Here is a 25,020-nt window from a genome sequence, read left to right on the forward strand (position 1 = left end):
CACTTCACTCTACTTACTTTTATGTCCTTGGGTTGAACATGAGTATTATATAAGGATTTATGGGAGCAGAGGTATGCCTTAGCCTCCTTAATTAGAAAGAATAAACAAGTTGTAAATCTAATGCAAGACTCCTCAGCCTCCTGGCAGCTGGGACCATATTATGGTAACCCCACTTACACTAGGGCTGGCTGTCAAATGAGATGTATCATTTCATATGATAGTGAAAAATTGTCCTGAGGGCCGGATCTGCCCTGCAAGCTGTCAGTGAGACAGGCGTTGTTCCATGCACTAGCGTTCATAATGCCACTTTTTCTTGCAGATGATAGTGTCTAACATTTAATTCCTCTGAGCAATTTTGTCTCACTTTGTGAGCACTGGATAAAAATCCAAGGTGATATAAGCGATTTTTTTTTTAAGCCAAGATACAAGAGCACGTTCTATTGAGTGAATTTCTAAAACTTATTTATTTTAAATACACATGTTCTTGCTTTATAGATGAGTAATTATATTATTTCAATTGTTGAGACAACATATCTTCAGTGCAGAGAACTGTTAAGAAAAATAAACACGATCTTTTGGATGATATTGTCAAATTACTATTATTCTGCTTAAGACATTTTCTAACCTATCTCTAGTTGAGCCAGCTTTGCTTTTTAGTTTTTACATATGTGCTTCTAAATCAGCATTACTCTAAAAGTTTGATGTCCAGCACTTGAAGTTACATACAAAGTGTACTTGCAATTAAATGACTTGATGATAACCCGTGGCTAGTTCTGTCTCTACATTTCCACATAGCCTCTCAGCAGAGGGATATGGCATTGAACTTGGCAAGATACAGGTGTGAGAATTTTATCACGATCGAAGAAAATGTTCGTATTTCAGAGTTTGGGGGTGCTAGTTGACAGCTGGCTGAGCTTGAGCTAGCATGCTGTCAAGGTGCCAAGAAGGCAGTCAATTGCATTCTGGCATGTATCAGAAACAGTGTAGTGAGGAGAACCAGGGAGGTGATCCTCCCCCTCTACTCTGCCCTGGTGAGGCCTCACCTGGAGTACTGTGTCCGGTTCTGGGCTCCCTGGTACAAAAAAGACAGGGATCTCCTGGAAAGAGTGCAGTGGAGGCCTACAAAGATACAAAGGCTGAGAGAGCTGGGTCTGTTCAGCCTGGAAAAAAGAAGACTCAGAGGGGATCTGATCCACATCTATAAATGGGCCTCATCCCACTCCGGCTGCTGAGGCACTGCAGCAGAGCAGTCTTTATGAACGAATTACCCGAGCACGAGCAGCATCCTTCCCTATCCAAACCGAATGCCGCCGTGGCAGGGCAGAACGGCGCGGCGCTGATCCGGAAGTAGAAGCTAAACGCCCAGCGACAACTTCCGGCGGCGGTTGCCAGGGCAACCAAGGAGCTCTCTGTGGAGCTGTGCCGCGGGTCCGAGCCGAGCGCGTTTGGTTGTGCTGTGCGCCTGCTGTGCGAGGATGTTCATCTACCTGTGCAAGAAGGTACTGCTGGCGGACGGAGGGGGGCTCGGGCGGCGGGAGGCTCACGGGGCAGGCGGAACCGCCGCTTCCAACGCGGGGGCGCGAGGAGCCCTCAGAGGGCCCGGCCGTTCTCCCCGCAGCAGTGCCCAGCTCCGAGCAGCCGTGCGGGACTACTACATAGTGAAAAATGTTTTATTTTCAGATTGCAATTCCTGGTAATGTCCGATTAAGGTGTATTTCCTGGAACAAGGATGAAGGCTTCATAGCCTGCGGTGGAGAGGATGGATTGCTGAAAGTTTTAAAATTAGAAGCACAGACAGGTAACTCAGACTTAAAAAATAAAAAATAAAAAAATATATATATTTTTATTATTATTTTTTTAAAGAACAGAATGCACTGCACTTCAAAATTCTGTAAGCACAGCTCCCTCCAGAAGTTACTTGACAGTATTGCATATGTCTTAAATCTGTTCACAGATGGTTATACATTCACATAAATCACAGAATCGTAGGGGTTGGAAGGGACCTCAAGAGGTCATTGAGTCCAACCCCCTGCCAAAGCAGGTTCCCTACACCTGGTCACACAGGTCACACAGGTAGGCATCCAGGCGGGTCTTGAACATCTCCAGAGAAGGAGATTCCACAACCCCCCTGGGCAGCCTGTGCCAGTGCTCAGTCACCCTCACCGAGAAGTTCTTGCACGCATTCATGCAGAACCTCCTGTGCTGCAGTTTCTGTCCGTTTCCCCATGTCCTGTCTCCACACACTTCTGAAAAGAGTCTGACCTCGCCACTTTCTCCCCCACACCTCAGACATTTATAAACTTGGATCAGGTCCCCTCTCAGTCTTCTTTTCTCAAGGCTAAAGAGACTCAGTTCACTTAGCCTTTCTTCATACAGGAGATCCTCCAGGCCCTTCACCATCTTTGTGGCCCTCCACTGTTTTCCTCTAGCTTGTCTTACGTGGCACACTTGTCATTTATCGAGCTTCACATTCACTGAACTTCCAGTGCATCTTCTTTCTGGGCATAAGTTTCATTTCTGTTATTTTGAGGTAGGCATCTTGTTTGTTCTGGAATGAATGTCATTATTTCTTATCTGTTTTCAAGTGTTGTCTACCATCTACATTACTCTGCGAGAAAGTCGTGCATTTCTTTGAAGTTAAGCATGTTCAGACAAAAGTGCAATCTGATATTTTCTCCAGTTCTTTTAGACCTCTTTCTGAGGTGTGATAGCCATAGCTTTTCTTTGTTGGCTTTGTTTTGTTTTATGAAAGATTGCTCAAGCATAATGACCAATCTGGATTTGGACGACAGATGTGAGTACTAAACATGATGAACTGAGGGGTGGAAAATTCATCCTACAGATAGACCTTTATAATTTTGTTCGTATAAGTGGTCATTAGAGCTGAAGAACTGTTACAGACAGTAATATCTTAATAGGTTTACTTTATAGTTATTTTTGTTATTTCTAGATGAAGCAAAAATAAAGGGACTTGCAGCTCCTAGCAATCTTTCTATGAATCAAACTCTTGAAGGTCATAGCGGTAAGTCTTCTTGGGCATTTCATGTTTTGTTGATTTCTTTTTTAATTATAATTACAAATTTCCCCCAAATCCTTTATTTTTAGAGTATTTTTTTCTCAAAGGTTCAATTAAAAGTCTAAATAATCAATGTCAGTATGTTAATCAGGCATGTAACAGCTCGGCTCTCTACTTTCTGTTAAGGTACCTGATGGAATATCTATAGTTAATCTTTCATGATCTATGAATGAATTACTGGGTTGAGAATTAAACTGGTCTTTCCTTGCCCTGTTCTTCTGATTGACATGGTATGCATGATGCGGAATGCATCTGCACAAACCAAACCTAACTCTAATAATTTAAAGTTTGCTTTATGAGTTTTTCATGGTTAGGTCTGTCAACTTTGACTTTACAGCCTATTTTTTTATTGCTTCAAGTTTGACTTTTTCTAAATTACTCAGTCGCTGTTGATTATTCAGGAAAAGCTGTTCTGTTTTATTTTGAAGTGGAGGATGCTACATGTTACGGTAGCTTAATATTTTATAAAGAATTTAGTTTAGGAAATCTCTCCTTTGTCTTAAATATTTATCTTCTTTCTCCCTTTTTGTTGACAATCCCTAGAATGTATGTAGGCTACAGCTGATTTATGGAGTTCACAGAGGTTAGAAAACAAGTTACAGAAGGATAAGTGTTTGAAAGTAAAAATTGAATGCAGGGAAATTGGAGAGGAATTGGAATCTTACATGATAAATAGCCATTATCCATGGAAAGTGAGATAAGAAGGGGGTGCTGAAATCCATAGATAAAGAAATGATCTTTTAAGGAAGATATGCAGTTGAAAGTCAGTAACAGATTATTTACAGAAAGTGTATCATTGTGTAGGTTCTGTGCAGGTGGTGACGTGGAATGAACAGTATCACAAACTGACAACCAGTGATCAGAACGGGCTCATCATTGTGTGGATCATATACAAAGGTACTCAGCAGACAGCACTGAGATTGGACAATAATCCGTATGATGGGAAATCTTTTCTAGCGATTTTAATCATTCTTTTTCAGACTTCTGAAAAAGTCAAAATAGGTTTCAAACATCTTTCAAGTTCTTATTGTTAGTTGTCTAAATTTTTATAGTGCTGCTTATGAAAAGGCATTTGTCCTCCAGAGTTGCCTAAGGAAAACTTTTAGCCATGTGCTTGGTAAACTGCTACTGAGGTCTTATTTAAAATGTCTTTTACTTTATTTCTTTGGGGGAAAATAGCGTATTGAACAATAAAAAGAAGCACACAAGTAATCTCCTTTGGTTTTAGAGAAGAATCTGTAAATTACTTGGGACTTATTTTTATCAGTGACAGCTGTTTCTTCCATCTATTCCCTGTATGTTTTTGTCTCCTGAAATTATGTAAGCGTAGATCTCTTCCTATAAGCCCCTTTCAAACTTTGGGTTCCCTCTCGTATTTCTTTTTTCTTGTCCTTATCTTTCTGAGAATAAGAAAATCACACCAAAATACTGGATTTCACATAGTAGTATAGTCTTACTTTTACAAAAAGATTGGAACAATGTTCTCTTTAATTTCTTGTTTCTGACAATTTCTATAGCTCTTTATTGTGTTGCAAAGTCACATCAACTCGTATCCCACCTTTGTTTAAAAGCAGACACTTCATGTATTCAATTTCACTTAATTTCTACTTTGATTTTAATAATTTTTATAAACTTCTTAAGTTTCTGTATTATGTTGTGTTGGTTTTTAAGAGCTTCTTGAAATTATATTGCTAAAAAATGTCATTAGCCTCATACTCTCATATCTTTTTAATCAAGGGTAGTTTTATTCTTTAAGTTTGGTGGTTAGTCTTGAATTGACTAGAGGATTATTAAATCAGCAGCATAACTCAATTTTTATTCACTACTAATAGGTGCTTGGTATGAAGAGATGATAAACAATAGAAATAAATCTGTTGTTCGAAGTATGAGCTGGAATGCTGATGGACAGAAGATTTGTATTGTATATGAAGATGGAGCTGTGATTGTTGGATCCGTAGATGGTAAATTTTAAGCTCTGCTAAACTGTCTTGTTAGACAGCTTTCATTTTCCAGAACTATGTGCATAGTGACTCTTTGTCAATATAAAATACAATTAATAGTTACTTTAAAAGTTGTTGCTTAAATTCTTTAGTGCTTTTAGTTTTTATATGGGTAACTTGCATCCTTTCTTTCATTCTGTGGTATGCTTATTAAGTACAACCAATGCTCTTTACAGGCAATCGCATCTGGGGTAAAGACTTGAAAGGATCACACCTGTGCCATGTGACATGGTCCTCTGATAGCAAAGTTTTGCTCTTTGGAATGGCAAATGGAGAAATTCACATTTATGACAGTAATGGAAACTTTATTGTAAGTTCATGCTCATTATAATAAAGATATTAATTTTAATAAGCATAACAATTTATCTCATCCTTAGGTTACTTCATACTCATTTAGTTGGAAGAGTTCGGTAAGGGGCAGGGTTCTTTGCATAAAATTTTTTATTTAAGCAAATTTATGCAGTTGCAATTTTACAATAAAAATAATAATGAAAAGGTTTTATTTTTTGCAAAGTTCTAGTGTGGTGGTGAGTGGCTTTTGTGTGTATGTGTTTATTTTCTAAGATATTCTTTGTAATTAAAGATGTGTTCTCATATGTCTGATCCAGCATTGAATAAGGATCTCTTTCAAACTCTTAAATTATTTTTATACCTATTTTTTTCTTTGGCTCAGGAGTATAGTTCTGCATATATATCTGGTCATTTGTAAGCTGTCAGCGTAGATATAAATTGCTCCTCTAAACAGCATGTAATGCATGACTTTCAGTACTTAACCATTCTTGCCTAGGTGAAAATGAAGCTGAGCTGCTTGGTGAACTTAACAGGAACTTTCCGCATTGCTGGAATACATTGGTACCATGGTGCAGAAGGCTATATTGAACCAGATTGTCCTTGTCTTGCTGTCTGTTATGAGAATGGAAGATGCCAGATAATGAGAGATGAGAACGACCACAGTAAGTACAGAGTGTGGGATGCTAATTGCTGAGCTTTTATTGACCCCAAATGTCTACTGATCTTTAGATTGTCAATATTTATTTCTCAAAACCTAGATCCTGTTTTGATTGACACTGGAATGAATGTAGTATGCATTCAGTGGAACCACTGTGGAAGTGTATTGGCACTGGCGGGCTCCCTAAAAGGAGCATCTCCAGATAAAGACGTCAATGTTGTGCAGTTCTACACTCCATTTGGTGAGGTAAAAATATTTCATATACTAATCCAACCTATATTTTCTTTATTTTAGCATGTTTTTTTCTCCATGCATTTCCCATCCAGCCTGGCCTTGAACACCTCCTGGGATGGGGCATCCCCAACTTTGAGCAACCTATGCCAAGGCCTCACCACTCCCTGAGAAAATAATTTCCTCCTAGAGTCAGTAAGCAATTTTGAAAGCTTAGGCAGCAGTTAAGATTTTAGCTTAATGGTATGTATGAAATCTGGTCTTACCTGTCTTTCTCCACTGGTTGTATAGGACCTAGGGATCTCCTTGAACTTCTCTTGAAACAGGTGTTGGAGACTGTATATCTAGGGCTTAAAGTCAACAGTTCCATTTGGGTTTTAGATTGCTTTTGTGCTGGTTGTGATAGTCGAGTTCTGGGTTAATGTTTTGTAAGATGGTGTCATCTGTGAATAGTGTGTAACCAGTACTGGATTTACAGTTTGCTATAGTATCTGATCAAACGTGGGCTAGGTACTAAGTTATGGAAGCTTATTAACAGCAGTTTCTTTAGGCATGAAGTCTTACCTTTAGAGGGAAGGCTAGATCTATGCATAAGTATTGGTGTTCTGCTCCCTAAAGAGGTCTGTTTTATGTAAGCAAAGTATTATTCAGAATCTCACACTAAAGAGGTGCCCTTTATTACATTCATCTATATACCTTGCAACCAGAAAGTTTACCACAAACAAATGGTCTGTGGGACAACGGTTACAGTTTTCAAAATATTTTAAAAAGGGGAAGTTTGTTAGCTCTTAAGTTATGAATACTTGTCAAAATACTTTTCTTGGACTTTTTGGAAGGAGATAGAAAGAAAATCTTCATTGCCTCACTGCGAACTGTGTACAAACGCAGCTGATTCAGTATAAACCCTTGGCATAGTTTAAATGAATAAAAATATATCCCTAACCTATCAGCTGTAGTTAAAGGTCAGATGACTAATGTAATTTATATTATTTATTTATTATATATATATAATTTATATTAATTACTGCTAGTGACAATGACACTTCTGAGTCACATCAGTTATCAATGCTGTTGTGTTTATTTTTTATTTAAAAATTGAGGTGTGGTTTATAATAATACATATCAAATACTCAAACTTTGTTAGCATATGTATGCTCATTTGGGAATTATTGTGGGGTACTCTAAAGAAGGTGTATAAGCTTGTATTTCATCAACCAGCCATACTGTTGTTTACGTATTTTAGGGCAGTCTTCTATGATACTCATACTTTCTTCTTTTCCTGTTTTCAAATAAGCACTTGCGCACGCTGAAGGTTCCTGGCAAGCAGATATCAGCCTTGTCTTGGGAGGGAGGTGGACTAAAAATTGCACTAGCCGTTGATTCTTACATATATTTTGCAAACATTCGGCCAGATTACAAGGTAAGTGGTTGTGTGGCACTTAATTGGACTATCAAATTTAGTTGAAAGCAGAAGATGGTACTTCAATACTGGATAAAAGGATCGTTAGGTGACAAATGGATTGCTAAGCTCATCAAATAGGATGCTGAATTTATTAATGGAAAGTGGAAAATACAATAGTTTTCTTTATACTGACAAGTCTTCCTCTTCCTTCAAGGCAGGAAGTAGTATTTCCATCCTGAAAAAACGGTAAGGGAGAGACCCAAACTATGGTATTATGAACTCTTTCTTTATGTACCTTTTTTTTTTTAAAAAACTATGAGATTAGTTTCTGTGGGCACATTTACACAGCTTCATGAAAGGAAGCCATACTAGAGCACTGGAACTTCCTTTTGCACATTCATCAGTTGTGGTCTCATTTCTGAGCTCTCTCTTGAATTGCTTTTCAACTTTCCAAAGACAAAGCTTGGGTAAAGACCTAGGGCTAGTTAATGATAAGGAGAGCACTCTATGATCAGTGAATTTTATTCCCAGTGCTAAGCAGTCTTCCACCACTAAAACTTTGAGGACACCAAGGTTTGAAGTGCAGAATTCTCATGGTTGTGCCAGGAGTTCACTTTTGCTCTTTCCTTTTGGAGTTGTTCCATGCTGTTCTCTTTGTTGGGCCAGTGTGGATCAAATCATACTGAAATATTTCCTCTGTACCACGTCAGTGCTGTGGTCAGCTATAGAGTCATTATTTTTAGTTAGTTGTACAAAATGAAATACCTTCAAATGAAAGGTCTGAAAACTGTCAAACTTTGAGGAAAACAACCAAATAAACCAAACTAGTAGTCTAGTTACTTGTCTGCAGTTTGGATTAAGACCCCCACCAAAAATTAACATGGGACAGCATTGCTCATGCTCTTTTTCCTGTCTGTGATCAGTAACTCTTTCCAGAGTTTGATTTTATTCAGATTGTTTTTTTTAAGTAAAATCCCTTTTTTTAAAGCCCAATATATGAACCAGTGCTTAATTCTATTTCATCAACACTACAGCTTGAAGGGTTAGTGATAGGGATTCATTTTCTTTGGTGATGGAATGACTTAGCAGGTTTTTTTTAATAATGAATTTGTTGCTTTGTTTCATATCAAGGAAATATATACTTAATATTAACAGAATTAGGCATGATTCTAAATTTGGCAGTGATTGCGGCTGTTGCTTAAGTAAGGCTCCAGGAAGGGCTCCACAGATTTCACTGTTGTTTGGTTAAGCTGGATGAGCTATGTGTTACACTGGGAATTGTTTGAGCCTTTTACTGTTACTTTGTTGTGATGACTGAATAGTTAGAACCAGGAGAGCTGAATGCTGGAAATGATTGCAACCTGATAGGTGTAATTCCTATTCACCTTTTCATATTTCAGTAGCCAATATACTGCATTTGTAAGCTGCTTCTTTTTTTCCTCCCTATTGAAGTGAAAAAAGATGTTCTCAAATTATTTCTGTAGCAAATAACCTCAAACTTGGTAGTCATATACTCAGTTTCAACGTTAAATATTTTTGTGATGAATGATGTGTATCATCCTCCAATGAGTATCGCCTTATAATCACTATACTTTTATCTGATTGCACCGATAACTTTATTTTAGGAACTAGGTATTCTGAAAGGTAACTGTCATTAACTGGCAGTGATTCAGAACTGTCACAAATTTCAAGTGGATTGGAGTTGACCTGGAGATGAAATGTTAGTAACCGTTTACAATTTACTGCACAGTCCAAGTTAATGTATTTTTCAACTGTTACCATAAGAAGAGGCAGTAGATTCTCAATTAATATGACAGTAGCCTCATTATGTGTAAAATGTAAAATGTAGCAGCCCTTCTGGCTAGCTCTAACAGGCTTTCCTCATCTCCCTAGTAAATGCTGGTTACTTAGGGTTCTGCTAACTTCTCTACAATGCCATCATCATCCATAAGTGATTCTCTCTATATCCTGTTTCCTTGTCAGCCTCACCTCCTTTTGAGAAATGTTTTCAGTTTCTTATGTGTTTGAAAGGCTTTTTATTAACTTTGTAATTTTCTTGAGTGCAATTAAAAATGTACATAACTGTTAACAGTGTTTGAATGTTCTGTATCTCATTTTGCCTTTTTTCCTCCTTCTTATATAAACGCTTCTTCTGGGGGGACAAGAGGGCTGTTCTCATGCTGCTAATGCAGAAGAAGAGATAGAAGTTTTTTTAATGCTCTAACACAATTGCTTATTTGGACTGCTTCAGGAAATGCTCTGTTTGAGGTGTTTTATTTCATCTTCCACTGGGAAATGAATGTTGTGTTTCCAAATCTCTTGTTAAAGAAAGCATTTCCACGGTAAAGGCCAAAACTGCAGTATTTCTGTGCTCTCTGAACAAAGAAACACAAAGTGAAGTTGAGAATGATTCTCCAATTCTGATGGGGACAGCTTCTGGTGATGGGAAGGTTTCTTTTTCCATGTTAAGTATGCAGATAACGTATTACCTGGACTTTCTTCCCATTCTTTATAAACAAGTTCATCACATGACAGGTAAAGAACATTTAAGAGTAATTGTATTAAGTACTGTTAAGAAGTAAATATAGTCACAGCCAGGAAAGAATGTATATTGAATGAGTCCTATTTCTTGTAGGATTTATCAGAACTGTTTCTCTTGGCAGTGGGGGTACTGCTCCAATACGGTGGTTTATGCGTTTACCCGACCCAACCGCCCTGAGTACTGTGTCATTTTCTGGGATACAAAAAACAATGAGAAGTATGTGAAGTATGTCAAGAGCCTGATTTCCATAACAACCTACGGAGACTTCTGTGTGTTAGCAACCAAAGCAGATGAAGATCAACCTCAGGTAAAGACTTTATTTTAAATGTCACTTGAAACACTGTCGTGCACGGTGTCAGTGCTTTACAAATGAAATCAGATTAAACATTCTGAATCTTCTTCTGTGTGCATCATTAACTGTCATTTGACAGAAGGGCACTTGAACTGGCTTTGTGTGTACAAACAATGAAGCCAAGAACCAAAATGCTGACTGCCTTTACTTATAGCCACTGACAACCTCATGAAAGTCACAGACTGCAGGATTACTATTTCTTTAGCCAAATTTTTCCAAAGAAGAATAAAGAGTAGGAAAAGACCAGAACATTAAGAGTTACTTAATCAGTTGGAAATGGAAAAATGAACTGTAAGAGGCAGTTTTTGGATGATGTAAATGCCTGTTATTACAAACTTCTCTCTCTCTTTTTTTTTTTTTTTAATTTTAATTTTAGTGATAGTTTATAAACCTGTCCTTTGGTTAATATGTGGTAGCATTAATATAACTGTCACTCAGCTTTATCTCACTGGACTCATTTCTGAATTATGTTCTGTATCACTTATGCATTGCTTACGAAGGAGGAGCATGAGATGGAGTCAATTGGTGCAATGGTAAAAATGACTTAATGCTGCTTTGTTTCAGTGTGCAGTAGATGGTGTGCTATGATATGATCTGAAAGTGTGATGTATGTGAACAAAGGCAGTTGGTGAAATTGAGTACAAAGTAATGTGATTTTTCTGGGTTGTGTTTTTAAAATATGAAGTAAAGAGTGGTGGGATTTAGTGTAACTTTCCGGAGTGCAAATAAGAGATTGAATTTATTATCTGAAATTTACATAATAGTAAGTTTCTTTTAATTCTTTCTAAGTAGCTACAGACTAATTATTCATGCTACGAGGAAGGCAGCTTTTAGGAGCTGAAGTAAGCAAGCTTATTCTTTTGGTAGCATTTCATTCATTAGAGCTGCTTTCTGCAAAACAGTTCTGTTTTTGCAGTAGGTTTCAGTGGATGGAATTGTGTTTCCAAGAGTGCAAAATGTGTAGCAGTAGCTGATGGGGCAAGAAAGATTAATTTTGGCAGGAGCTGTTGTGTTGTAAGAGGAAATCAGTAAGTTACAAAGAACTCAATTTTGATAACCACAGTGATGCTGGGGCTTTCTGCTCAGTGAAATCGGACAATGCAAAGTCCGTGGTCCTAGCCCCACACCCTGTGTTGCTCATGCAGTCTGTATGGGATACTGTCACTCCAGCTCTCCTTGGTAGTCTCTGGTAGATTGACTTAGAGTCTCAGAAACAAGTAAAAAGGGCATAAAAGAGAAATCAAATGGAGTGAGTGCTGAAGAAGAATTCATATAAGAATTAAGAATATAAGAATTAATATATTACAAACCTAACAGAAGCAGACAGTATACAAAGGTTAAAAAGCCAGATGTGGCTTTTGAGGTGTTTTCCGTGATGATGGGATGAGAAAAAAATATAATTCAGTGGGAAGAAATCCTTGTTCGGATAGTTTTCTTTGAATGAATATAGTTCAGACCATAGATGAAACTCGAAATTCTATGCATTCTGTCATTCTCTTATTATTACAAGTTACCAATCTGTCAGTTCAGAGGTATAGGCTGCAGGGCTGCAGTGTTATCTCAATTACGGGAATTGGTTGGGAAGTGAAAGAGCTAATGAACAACCAAGTCTTCCATTTCCTTGGGAATCAGGACGCCAGCTCTTGAGTGATTCAATGTCTAGCAAAACTGTTCTTTGAATGTAAAGAGCCTGCAGTAGAAATTGCTATTTAATTTCCACATTTCTTATTCAAAACGTTCTTATTTCCCTGCATAATCATGATAAAGCTATTTAATCCTTGATTTACATCTGGAAAAATACATGCATTGGCATTGGCACTTGGAGGCAACCAATTAAATGTTTATGTATTTTTATCTTCCTGAGTTTAACAGACCAGCTTGAGTTATCTGTGCTGATTAAAGCTTTCCAAAGCAGGATTGTAAGGACAAAACTAACAAAACCAGTCTGTTTTGTGGCATCTGTGTTAGAGTAGTGTGGAGGAATAGCCTCATTCCCAGCTCTCCCCTGGAGGCAGCCCTCAGGAGGTTCAAGATCAAGTAAGTTTTCCTAAGAACAGGACAAGAGCCTATAATCTGGGGGTCAGGGGCCTGCTGCAGTTTATCACATTGTCCTGTGCATGAACAACTAGACAAGAGTTGAGTTGCTGAGAAAATACTAGTGTGTCTGTCATGCTAGGAAACGATTTCAGTGCAGTTTGTGCTCTTCAAAGCTGGGGGTGATACTGGCTGTCTCACCAACATCATATCTGTGAACCCCACTGGTGGTACATACTACATAATGTATTCTGTCTGATAGATTTGTTTATCTGCTTAGAACAGCACCTTCCTGTTTTGTGCTTGGCTTCATATTTAAGTGGCAAATACCCCATTACTATCATGCTGAAACATCTTTATATTTACTGCAGCCACAGTCTTTCTGTTTTCTGTTGCTTGTCAGCCTTAGATTGCATGAAATGTGGCCTTCACTGAAAGCCTTGTGCAGCTTACTAACTTACAGAAAACTCTGATATTAATAACACTTTTATTTCCCTACAGTATGTACTGATTCTCTGCAATTCTATTGGCACTCCCTTGGACCCAAAATACATCGATATCGGTAAGCACCTTGTGACAGCTGTTGTTCAGTTTTTTGGTCACAGTAGTAGGAAATCTGCTCTGATAAGTGACTTACTTATCCTATGGAATATGAAATACTTTTTAGCCTCATCATTTTTGTTCATCAGATGCTCTCTTGCCACTTCTTATGTGGGGGATGTACATTGGAATCCTTCAGGAATTCAATACAGGGGTCTATTTGCTCTCCACTGGCTACAAAGAAGCAACCAGCTCAGATGTGCTCCTTTCTGTTAGAGATGTCTGCAATTACATGAGATGGATCCCACTCAAACATTCAAAATTAGCTTTGTGTACATCTCTAACTCTCCTTTTAAACTATTTCATTTTCTAGTGTTTTTAAGCTTTCTAAATCCATCTATGATTATTTATAATGTAAACAAATAAAACTAAGGTAGCAGTTTTTATTTTTCTCGCTACTGTGTTCTCCTAGAACTGTCTGCAATAGAAAAGAATCTCCTTCACTGACAAAAAACAGGTAAAAAGAAACGCTGTTTAATTTGAGAGGTGATGTTGTTACTGCAGCTGCATTTGGGTTTAGAGAGATGAAATGCCATGGAAGAAACTTCTCTCATTCCTTCAGCTTAACTAGGTTTTCCATGATGTGCTTCTGTTCCTTTCAGTGTCAGTCGATCATAGTGCATAAGCTTACAATCTTCTTTACTAGTGTGAGTTCATTTGTGAAAATCTTAGGTGTTAGAGCCTTCATCTTCATAGGAGGGCAAATATTTGAGGTTGGGATTATTTGCATTCTTGAGTCCTGAAGAATTTTTGTAGTCTCGGTACTTCAAATGTAACAAGCAAGTCTTTCATTACTGTTTGGTAAACACAGCCAAAAATTCAACTTCTTTTTTATTTTACTCCTTTAAAGTTAGTTAACCAAGCTTAGAGATTGTAGGTGAGTGTGAGAACCCAGCCTCTGTAAATGAAACATTTTTGGATTACATGGGCTATATTATATGGGCTGGTTTTATCATAGTTGCTTTCCTTTGTTGTAACTTTTGAAGATACAGCTTTACAGGATAACCTGAAATATTTCCTTGCACAAACTGATCTTGTAATATAAAAACCCTGATTGTACACAAATATATATACAGTATATCATGCTGTTTATCACCATTCATGCTTCATGGCAGTAGGAAGTGCAATTGTTCCAGTTTTACAGGGTGCTGAACTTAAGCAGCTGGCTTGCCTCGCTGAGGTCAGTACAGAGGGAGTCCTTGTAAATCCTTAGGGGCTATGGTTTACATCTCTGGAAATTCTTTTAAGATTCCAATTGTTTGTAATGTCTAACAAAGTAATGGTTATTTTGTCCTGCTTGTAAGTGGAGAAAATCAGCTTTTAATTACTTAGAACTTAGGTGAGAATCATTATTAATAGTTAAGAAATAACCACTTTGTAAATAAAATTAACATCTCTTACCCAAGATAATTGGAGGACTGTTTCTGAATTGTGAAAAATATATTATCTGTCTATGGAATTCTTATTTCTTTCCTTTCTAAATCAATTTTTCAGACTATTTCTTATTTTTTTAAATCAGGCTATAGATTGCTACCTTGAGTTCAGAACAAATTATTGGATATTTTCTGATGCTTTATATCACATTTTTAAGCACAGTCTTTCATATAGGTTTTAAAAACACTAAGGCTGTTACTTTGATTTTACAAATGCTTATGAAAAATGCCTTCTGATATAATAGGAAGTTCCTTAACAGAGCTGCTGATATTAGTATGCTGCTGTCTCCTCTTAAGAGAACACTGACTACCATGAGTCTGAGCAACCTTTTTTTGAGTGACCTTGTCAATTCTTACATACTGAACAGACAGTGACTGCTTTTGCCAGAGTGCCTCTTCTTGCAGTAGCAAACACCTGGAGCCCTAAAGAGCATGAACATTTGTTTCTTGAGTCTTTGGCATCCTGCAAGACTCCTGGGCTACAGCCTGGTAGGAAACTGGTAGTGAAGAAGAAAGATTGCTAATAAGAATGTTAAGTAGTAGTAGTAGTAGTAGTATGTGTTTGTTAAAACACATATTTTGCAAATGTGACAGGCTTATGTGAAAACAGAATTTACTCTTCTGTGTCTGTCAGATTGCTTCCTTTCCATCAGATTTAAATGGGATTACTTGTCTCTCTCATGCTTCTGTATCCTATTTCATACTCTGAAAAGCGTCTCAGCTTTTTCATGCAGCAATGTAATACAGTCATGGATCAATTGTCTTTTCTAACTACTATTTTTTAAGAAGATTAGACATGAAAGCAGGTGTTTTCTGTTTCTTGGGTACTAAAAATAAAGCTTCTTTCCTTCAGAGATGAGGTATCAAGATGGAACAGTGAAATGAGTGAGGAAGAGTAAGAAGGGTCAGAGAAAACTTAGAGGATCATTCTTTTATGTGTTCCTGTTGTTTTAATGGCAGAGTATGTTTAATCCTTTTAAGTATTTGATCACTGAAAAGTAAAGCACCTGTCTACATGCTTTTTGTACATATTTTCAAGTAATGAAAATCAGGACCTTAATACTGAAGTTAGCTGTCTTCAAAATCAATGGGAAGAACTACAGAATTGAAGTCTGCATTTACCATGAGAAGCTGCTGTGTGGTAGAAATGCTGAACAGAGGAGTATCCAAACTTGCCTGCTTGTGACTTAAGGTGCTTGCTCTTCTCTCGGTTTACGACTAAGAGTACAAATTCTTTAGAGGGCACTGATGCCTGGTTTCCAAAGGTTAAGTGCTGTTAAAATGGGTAATAGGAATAATAGCTAGGAAACTAACTGGCTGCCTGGAAAGAGATTCTAGGTCTTCCTCAGCATGAAAGAACAGAAGTAAGGATCATTCCCTTCCCACGAAGAACTTAACCCATTTCTTCCTTCCCTGCCGCAGTGTCAACCCAAGCATAGAATGACTGGTGCATCCTTTTCTTTTAAAGCTACACTGTTATGCAGCTGACATGGAAGTCATTTTAGGAGGAGTGTAGCCCTGTGATTACAGCCCTGAAGTCAGAGAAAGAAGATTGGTGTTTTACTTCCTTACTCATAGATATTTCTGCATGAGTTGTTTGTTTGTTTTCTTGTTCAATGACTGCAGTACAAAATGCTCAGTCAGTTCTAGAAGAAAGCTCCAAGCATCCCACTTCTGTCTAGTTGCTTTAGTTATGTAGCAGTTCTGCAGAAGGGTCAGTTGCCACAGGCAGATGCTTCTCTCTCATATGTGCATTTGAATGGATCTGATCCTGATGACTCTCTGTGCTGTGTAAAACATTACCCCTCTCCCTGTGTTTTCACATTTGGCTTAAACCCAACTCTAATTTGTCCTGCTGTTGCAAAGAAGAAACATCCCCCCATGTTAGCTTTTTATTCCTGCTTTCCTCTTTATGTTAGATCCAGCATTTGTGATTCTCTATTTAATTCAACTTAAACTAATCTTTTATTTATTTAATTTTGGGATTGGTTTTAAGTCCTATCAATCAACAAACGGATCTGATTTACCCTGTGGCTAAGCTACTCCTAGAGCTGATTAAAAGTGGCAGGGAAGTGTGAGGGGTTGCTGGGTGGGAAGCAGCTCAGTTTTGATTGTTACGGTGGGTACAGCTGCAAGTTAATAAGAGAATTACAGCAAATGCACAGAATCTGTGAATTTGATTATTGAATCTGAGACTATATTCTTCAGGTGTGAGTACAAAACTAATTATAGAGCTGTGTTATGAGTAAATAAAATATATTCATTTCATGAAATGTAAACTACTGCTGTATCTCTGCTACTATTCACACATAAAGCATTGCCTCTAAGCCTTCTCATCCAGTGCTGACATTTACACTGCAGCTGTTAGGTAGCTTCTCAGAATCCTCTTGGTTTCAGAGAAATTAAGTCTGTTCAACCAGTCTTCACCAGTCTCTGTCACAGCACTTTCTACCTTATACCATAGCACCCCCCAGAGTTCCATCCTGTGCTAAAATAAGGAAAATGTTAAGAGATTCATTGTAAAGCAGTTAAGATTTTGTGCTTACACCACGTTCTCAGTGACACGTTTCAGTAACAGGGAGGGCTGTAAAATGGAATTTGTTCAACTTGTCTGGTGACATATTGATTTAAGTGTCAACTTTGAAGACAGTGAGGGGTTTACTTACTGGTTTCTGAATTTTTATTGTATTTTATGAGCAAATTCAGATATTCAGAAATAAAAAAATAAATGTGAAAGAAAAAAACATTGTACTTCTAGGAGAGTTTAGTATAATGTCATGTTTTGAGTGCATATGTCCACCAAAGATTGACAGCAGGAGTGAGACATTGCATTTAACTACACATTATAAATGTTTTTAAGGATAAAGAACCTTTGCTTTCCCTATGCAGTGATATCTGGATGCCATAAAGTAAGGCCTTTCAGTACTTAGGGGAGCTACAGGAAAGAAGGGGACAGACTGTTCAGCAGCGTCTGTGTTGACAGTACAAGGGGAAATGGCTTCAAGCTCAAAGTGGGCAGATCTAGGTTGAAAATAATGAAGAATCTTTTCACAGTGAGGGTGGTGAGGCACTAGAACAGGTTACCTAGTGTTATGGTTGATGCCTCGCTCCTGGAGATATTCAAGGTAAGGATGGATCAGGCCCTGGACAACCTGATCTAGCAGAGATGTCCCTGTTCATTGCACGGGAGTTGGACCCTCATTAAAGAGAAGGAAAGCTGCTGGAATAATGGGGAGAAAAATTCTTCCTTTGTGTGAACAAGGCAACAGTGAAATTTATTTGCAATGAAGAAAATCTACTATATATATATTTGTCGTTTATCCTATGGAGATAGATTTTCATGCATTTGAAAAAAAAAAAGACAAGTGAGTATCTAGTCCAATACTTGCTGCACTAATTCTACAACCATTTGGGTTTCCTAACAGGGCCACTGTTTGTCACAATGACCAAGACACATGTGATAGCAGCTTCCAAAGAAGCGTTTTACATCTGGCAGTATCGTGTTGCCAAGAAGCTCACGGCAATGGAAATTAATCAGGTAGCACGGACCAGAAAAGAAGGCAGGGAAAGGTTTGTCTCCAGGCTTTTTCAAGTTCTTTCTTTTGCATAAATATGATTTTGATAAAGGTGGATTCTCCCATACCTAAAGCATGAACTCAAAATTGTTTTCCTACTCAAATTTCTTAAGTGTAGTTTTTTTGTGACAAATGCGTAGTTGTTATCCAGATCTCCAGTTTTCTGCTTACTGTTGCTGTTTGCTACCTTTACAGAGCTGCATGTCTGATGCATGTGGTTTTTTTGTCTTCTCTGTACCCTTCATTTCTCAGCAACTGTATTCACTCTGCCAAGTTTAACTGTTACTTCTGTGTCAGTGGCTGTTAGGGCGTATTCTCTCCAGCAATTCTCTAAATACATTAGTGTCCTACGTTATCTTTGTCCTCTGATCCTGTATGGCCTGTTCTCTCGATCCAAACTAGCCAAAGTTGTCATCATCTGCCCATCCGAAATAATTCCTTCCCATGTTATGTTAACATAGCTGTATTAACTTGCTCTTTCTAATGCTGTTTTTTAAGGCAGGAGGATTTTGGTAAAGTTTTGAACATATGTAAGTTTTGTGGATGTGATAGTGAAACTCTACCGAAGTATGGAGAAGAGTATGAGGAAAATACAGAGTATTTGTTTGAAAGGAGACAGCTGAGGTGGTTGATCATTTGCAGGATCTTCTTGTTGCAGAATGAAAGACTGTAGATCATTTGGAGCTGACGTTATGGACTACTGGTGTAGTGAAGGTGGAAGCAAATACTGTGTCTGTATGCAGGGTTATTGGGGGGAGTGCTGCTGGAACACAAGAACAGGCCTAGCCTTTATACTTTTATTTTTTTGGTTAAACTGTTTCCTTCTCCAAGGAGTGAAGATACCTATATTCTATCAAAAATGCCCCTTCTTTCTTCAGAGGCACTTTTTATCCTTCCTTTTCTACAGGATTTATCATATCGATGACACCCCTTCAGGATCTGGGGATGGACACCTTGATTACAGTAAAGCTGTTGAAGTGAGTGTTGTTTTTAACTGGTTTATTATGGTATAACTGGTAGCTTGAAAGAGTAGTAGCTGGCTTTGCTGTATGTATTTGCTTAGGTTTTCATTAGTAGAAGTGGCTTTCTGTTTCTTTTACATTTTGTACTGCTTCTGGTTAGTAAAATGTTATTGTGTCATTACGTACTGCTAGAAATGTACATCAAACTGTACAGAATTTAGGGAAAAAGTATATTGTGTACTCTGGAGAATTAATGGGGCCCAGAAGGAGCTCCTTCAACAAAATATAAGCTCGATAGAACTCAGTAATGTCTGCAACGGATCCTAGTATTTTTTATCCTTTTTCGTTTTATGAAAGCATGCATGTGAATACATGCATTGATATGCCTGAAATTAATTACAGACCTCACAAGTGAGGGATCATTGCCTTCTTGTGTTTTCTTTTAAACATCTGTTACTTTTCTTTTATTCTTTTTTTTTTTTCAGGAGGGAGGGGCGGGAGAAGAAAGGAAGCTGTTACTATTACCGTGTTTCCATACCAACAGCTGCTAATATCATAAACCATCCACTTATTGTACAGTGATAAAGTTTGATAGCCCCTTTTTGCCTAAACACTCGGCAGCATTCTCATATATTTAAGCATATATATATATTTCCTGTGAAGGTACTTTCTTATTGTAGTATTAAAACAAGTGTTGGTGTTGTTTGTGTGCTTTCAGGGAACAAGAGACCCAATTTGTGCAGTAACAGCATCTGATAAGATACTACTTGTGGTAAGTTCTGGGATTAAAGCAACTTCTCATGGCCACTTGCCCTTGTAGGCAGGACTCTTAATTAAGTCGTGAGCAGTCATATTTAAAATGTTTTCCTATGCTTCTACTGCAGTGATTTTTTTTTTGGTTGACATGTTTTGAATGGATTAGACAAAAGCAGTGAGTCACGGGAATGAAAACAGATGGAAACAAGTGTGAAAGTCACTAGTTGATATTATCGTGTGTGTTATGGTGGTCAAGTCCTTCTAACACTTCTAGCCAAATCTGCTCTTCGGTTTATAGGTTATATACTTATGAAAAAATCAAGGATACGAAAGGTGAGGAGGATCTTTCCAGGTAACTTGAGTAGGGAAAAAAAAGGAAAGCAATGAAGTTTGGGCTGCCTTTCAAATTACGGACTGCTTTCCAAAATAAAGCTTCAGCAGTAGGTAAGGTAACCTGACTGTGCTGTTGTTCAGCCTACAGAAACACCACGAGTAAATAGAGGCAGTCGTAATTTCAATCCAGGGATGTCAAACTTGTTTTAGAGTATTGGCCTGATAGTGCCTTAACACAGGGCGTGGATGCGTCATTCAGCAAAATTCACTTAGAGTAGACCATGTAGATATGTAAATTTGTTTACTGCTCATCAGGTCTTTGAATAACCAGGAGATTTTACAGCATTTACTTTGAAAAGCAGCTCAGGTCTGGAACTGCAGTGACTTGCTAGCGTGCAGACTGCGCTGCGTGAACAGCGCTGTGCTGCTTTCACAGCAGAGCTGGTTTGTGGCATGGAGTGGATCGATCAGTGTGGAACAGGGTTATTTTCACTGTTATTTTTGTTACATTAGACCGTGTCTGAGAGAGTAATGGGCAATTGGTGGGCTGCTAAAACTGTTCTGTAGGCTCCATCTGCACATGAATATTTGAACATCTTATTTAAGCAGATCTTTAACTTGTAGCATCTTAAATCATCTTCTTTACATATTAGTTAAGAACTTCAGGGTGATGGCATTCCCTCTGCTCACATTGGCTCAGCCACTTATCCAAGAACTCTTTAGTGTAGAATAACATATAAAGGAAACCTTATTAAACTGTTTATTCATAGAAAATTGTTTTTTGCTTTTCTCTAGGGAAGAGAATCTGGCACTATTCATAGATACAGCCTTCCTAATGTTGGCCTAATTCAGAAGTATACCTTGAATTATCGGGCACATCAGCTGTCTCTGAACTGCAACTCCAGGTAAGTTACAGGTCTGCTTCTAACAAGACAGATGATTTTAAACTGAACCACTGCATTTGGTGAAAACATTAGTAATGATGCACTGATTTTACTTCAATATAGATTACTAGCTTCCTGAGGTTGTGAGCTGATGAAAATGTGTCATAACATGAAACTTCCTATTTCTAAGGTTTCTTTTCATTTCTGTCCTTTTAGTGCCTAGAAACCTTGTTCATTGGTGTTAATTTTACAAACTGTAGTCGGTGGCAAAGCTTCTAGCAGGTTTCCTGTTAAGAGTTTCCTTAAACTTCAGTGGTGCCAATACTGAAGCTACTTTCTACTTAGAAGACAACCATTAATGGTTAACAGTGCTTTTGTTTTTCTTTTATTCTCCCATGAGGGTGTGAGAATCTTGGCAGAAAAGGCAAAAATACACTAAAGAACACTCATAAGACAATTTTAATCAAATTTTAATCAAAATAACTTTATAATTTCAAGCAGAATTCATAACATATGTGTAGATCATTCATATCCTCGTGTGTAAACCAAAATAGATTTGTTTCACTTTAAAGCAGATTTGGCTAGGTCATGTAGCTTTTTTTTTAAGCTGTTGCCTTTCTGAATGATTTTGTATTCATGGAAAATACTCAGATTCACAAGGTTTTTCAAGTTAATTGGGTTCCTTTTGGAATTTTAATGAAGGTTTAGGTTGTCTGAATGCATTCCAATATTGAAAAATGCTTTTAGAACAGCATTTCAGTAAAGTATTGACAGCAAATACAGGCTACTGTGGTTCACTGAGAATGCATGTAACTGATTTTTCAAATGTAACCCTTTAGAAATTGTTTTTCCTGTATTTTAAATGTCAAAGATTAATTGAATTATACTTCATGTTATCTAAAAAGAAAAAAGAATAATATCACAGAACTGTAGGGGTTGTGGAGTCCAACCCCCTGCCAAAGCAGCTCCCTAGCCCAGGCTGCACAGGTAGGCATCCAGGTGGCTCTGGAACATCTCCAGAGAAGGAGAAATTCGGTCTGAGTGTGCCAGTTCAGGAAATTTATTTCAGATGTACAACTCTGAATAGTATTTAGCTGTCCTGTTCTTTCTTTACTCTTTTTTCTTCCCCTTTTTCGTAGCCGTGTTGCTATCATAGACCTTTCAGGTGTTCTGACTTTCTTTGACTTGGATGCACGAGTAATCAGCAGTACAGGACAGCAAGTGATTGGTGAACAGCTGAAACTGGAACGCAAAGATGTCTGGGATATGAAATGGGCCAAAGATAATCCGGATTTGTTTGCGGTGATGGAGAAAACAAGAATGTATGTTTTCAGAAACTTGGATCCAGAGGTAAATGTAAACATAAATAAACTACTCATTTTACAAACTCACTCTAAGTTAATGGCTCTGTGTTGAATAGAATTATTTTTATGCTCACAGTTTAATGAGGTATTTTGGTATCAATAAACTTCAGATAAATAACTGGACATCTCAGTATCTTGTCATCTCTGATGTGAGGGTCTTGTTTAAGATGAAATAAGTGTGAAATGAACTATCAGACCTGCAGAGATTAAAAAATAAATCACAGAACTGTAGGGACTTGAAGAGACCTCTAGAGATCATTGAGTCCTACCCCCTGCCAGAGCAGCTCCCTGGACCAGGTTGTGTTTCCACTTATACAAATTATGCTCCTGAAAATAATAATATGCTTCAGAAATGATAAACCAAATTTTAATGAAGTTATTTGTAATACATGGCTTGTGTGAGTCCAGATATTGGCATATTCCTTCATCTTTTTATCTTAATATACCTATATAAACTGCAATTTTTAATTATGTTTGTGTATGTGAGATTTTCAGTAATACCAGTGATTTTTAGTATTTATTTCCAGTTCGAAATGCAGTCAAATCCTAGTTTGGACAAGAGGGAAGTCTTTTTACATACATGAACAGATCTGTTTAGAATGTAATTAGAATACAGCTTAATTCCCTTTTAACTGATTTACTTTAAGGAACCTATACAAACTTCTGGATATATTTGCAACTTTGAAGATTTAGAAATCAAATCTGTTCTTCTGGATGAAATACTGAAGGTAAGAATAATTAATTTTATTTTGTAGGAACAGTTGGTGTCTAAATGACTTGAACAGTAGATACCATTGACGGGTGAGAATAAATGCGACAAAATAAAACTGTATTTCTTTACTCATTATGTTAGAATCCTGAACGCCCTAACAAAGATTACATCATCAATTTTGAGATTCGGTCATTAAGAGACAGTCGAGCACTGATTGAAGAAGTTGGGATTGAGGACTCTTCCCAATTCATTGAAGATAATCCACATCCCAGACTTTGGTAAAACAAAACAAATCTCATAATAAGCCAACTTTGTTTATTAAATGTTTTCTTTCTTTTGTAGTCTTTTCTTATTCCAAGTGAAAATGTCTTCCAAGTAAGAACAGCCTAACAGTATACAATTTAATGAGAATCATTATTAAAAAAAAATAATAATAATCATGATGAGTAATAACAGTACCCAGCTGTAGTCTGAAGGGCTGCTGTTCTAAATGGGAATGTCCTTACACCGAAGCTGAATCATCTACAAAGGCATATTGTAGTGCTGATGTAAGACCTGAAGAGCACCTTGCAGTCCCCCTGCAAGCCTGGCTCACTGCCTCCTGTGCAATTGATGTTTTCAAGGCTGTGTGGTATGTTTTTCTAGAAGGCAAGAAAGAGGTTTTTCCTCCTAAGCATGCATAACTAACCATGCACCATTTAGGACAGGTTGTAAAGGAAAGAAGTAAGAATGGGTAGGGCATATCAATCATAATTTGTAATATCCTTTCAAAATGAAATAATCTGAGGAAAATAAGTTTCAAACTTGGCTATTAAACTAAATTTAAATCCTGCACAGGATTTAAACTTATAAGAATAAGCATGTGAAAACAGTCACAGGGGTTAGAATAATAGAATCATTAAAGTTGGAAAAGACCTCTATGATCACCATGCCCACTAACCATGTCCCTTTGTGCCACATCTCCATGTTTCTTGAACAACCTCCAGGGGTGGTGACTCTGCCACCTCCCTGAGCAGTTTGTTCCAATATCTCACCACTCTTTTGGTGAAGAAATATTCCCTTATATCCAACCTGAATCTCCCCTGGCACACTTTGAGGCCATCATCTCCCATCCTATTGCTGTTACCTGGGAGAAGAGGCTGAACCCCACCTCACTCCAACCTCCTTTCAGGCAGTTGTAGAGAGTGATAAGGTCTTCCCTGAGCCTCCTCCAGACTGAACAATCCCAGTTCCCTCAGCTACTGCTCACGAGGCACTCAATTTCTAACTGCTTTTCTATGTGTTGTATTTGCTTTTCACACAGGCGTCTCCTGGCTGAAGCTGCTCTTCAGAAGCTAGATCTGCAGACTGCTGAACAAGCTTTTGTGCGCTGCAAGGATTATCAAGGCATTAAATTTGTGAAGCGCCTCGGCAACCTGCAGAGCGAGTCGATGAAGCAAGCAGAAGTGGCAGCCTATTTCAGCAGATTTGAAGAAGCTGAAAGAATGTATCTGGATATGGACAGAAGGTAATGGCATGCTGTCATCTCAGCAGCAAATAAAGAAAAAAAATGTCTCCGAAAACAAACACTCACCCTTATAAGGAGCAGCTGGTTTAGCATTGAGGACTCTTCAGCAGTTGCTGGAAAGACAGAACGACATAGGATGGGAAGAACTTTAGTTGTATCAGTACATAAGCAAATCCCTCTGTAAACCAGAGCATTCCAAATGGCCTGGAAATTCTGAGCTGCTTTACGTAGTGCTGTTTTTTCAAGATGTTTTTAGAAAATATTTTGTAGATGTTTCATCTGGGAATGCAAAAACATGAGCAAATACA

General features: G+C 37.8%; 1 protein-coding gene across 1 annotated transcript in view; it reads left to right on the forward strand.

Annotated features, from left to right (window-relative positions):
• The first annotated feature begins 1,438 nt into the window (after nucleotides 1–1,438).
• The window catches only part of WDR35 (WD repeat domain 35), a 33,076-nt gene continuing 9,494 nt past the window's right edge, over nucleotides 1,439–25,020 (forward strand). Inside the window, exons 1-19 of the mRNA XM_065730672.1 lie at nucleotides 1,439–1,499; nucleotides 1,681–1,798; nucleotides 2,951–3,022; nucleotides 3,881–3,973; nucleotides 4,909–5,037; nucleotides 5,253–5,386; nucleotides 5,864–6,029; nucleotides 6,126–6,271; nucleotides 7,551–7,676; nucleotides 10,322–10,507; nucleotides 13,088–13,148; nucleotides 18,045–18,189; nucleotides 19,102–19,171; nucleotides 19,875–19,928; nucleotides 21,041–21,150; nucleotides 22,269–22,479; nucleotides 23,141–23,221; nucleotides 23,347–23,483; nucleotides 24,509–24,712. Of these exons, the coding sequence (XP_065586744.1) occupies nucleotides 1,476–1,499; nucleotides 1,681–1,798; nucleotides 2,951–3,022; nucleotides 3,881–3,973; nucleotides 4,909–5,037; nucleotides 5,253–5,386; nucleotides 5,864–6,029; nucleotides 6,126–6,271; nucleotides 7,551–7,676; nucleotides 10,322–10,507; nucleotides 13,088–13,148; nucleotides 18,045–18,189; nucleotides 19,102–19,171; nucleotides 19,875–19,928; nucleotides 21,041–21,150; nucleotides 22,269–22,479; nucleotides 23,141–23,221; nucleotides 23,347–23,483; nucleotides 24,509–24,712 (2,267 nt within the window). The 5' untranslated portion in view covers nucleotides 1,439–1,475. The remainder of the gene's footprint in view (nucleotides 1,500–1,680; nucleotides 1,799–2,950; nucleotides 3,023–3,880; nucleotides 3,974–4,908; nucleotides 5,038–5,252; nucleotides 5,387–5,863; nucleotides 6,030–6,125; nucleotides 6,272–7,550; nucleotides 7,677–10,321; nucleotides 10,508–13,087; nucleotides 13,149–18,044; nucleotides 18,190–19,101; nucleotides 19,172–19,874; nucleotides 19,929–21,040; nucleotides 21,151–22,268; nucleotides 22,480–23,140; nucleotides 23,222–23,346; nucleotides 23,484–24,508; nucleotides 24,713–25,020) is intronic.

This window comes from Cyrtonyx montezumae, unplaced genomic scaffold (genome assembly GCF_038088225.1).
Source record: "Cyrtonyx montezumae isolate F1298 unplaced genomic scaffold, pur_monq_1.0 scaffold_13, whole genome shotgun sequence".
Taxonomy (NCBI): Eukaryota; Metazoa; Chordata; class Aves; order Galliformes; family Odontophoridae; genus Cyrtonyx; species Cyrtonyx montezumae.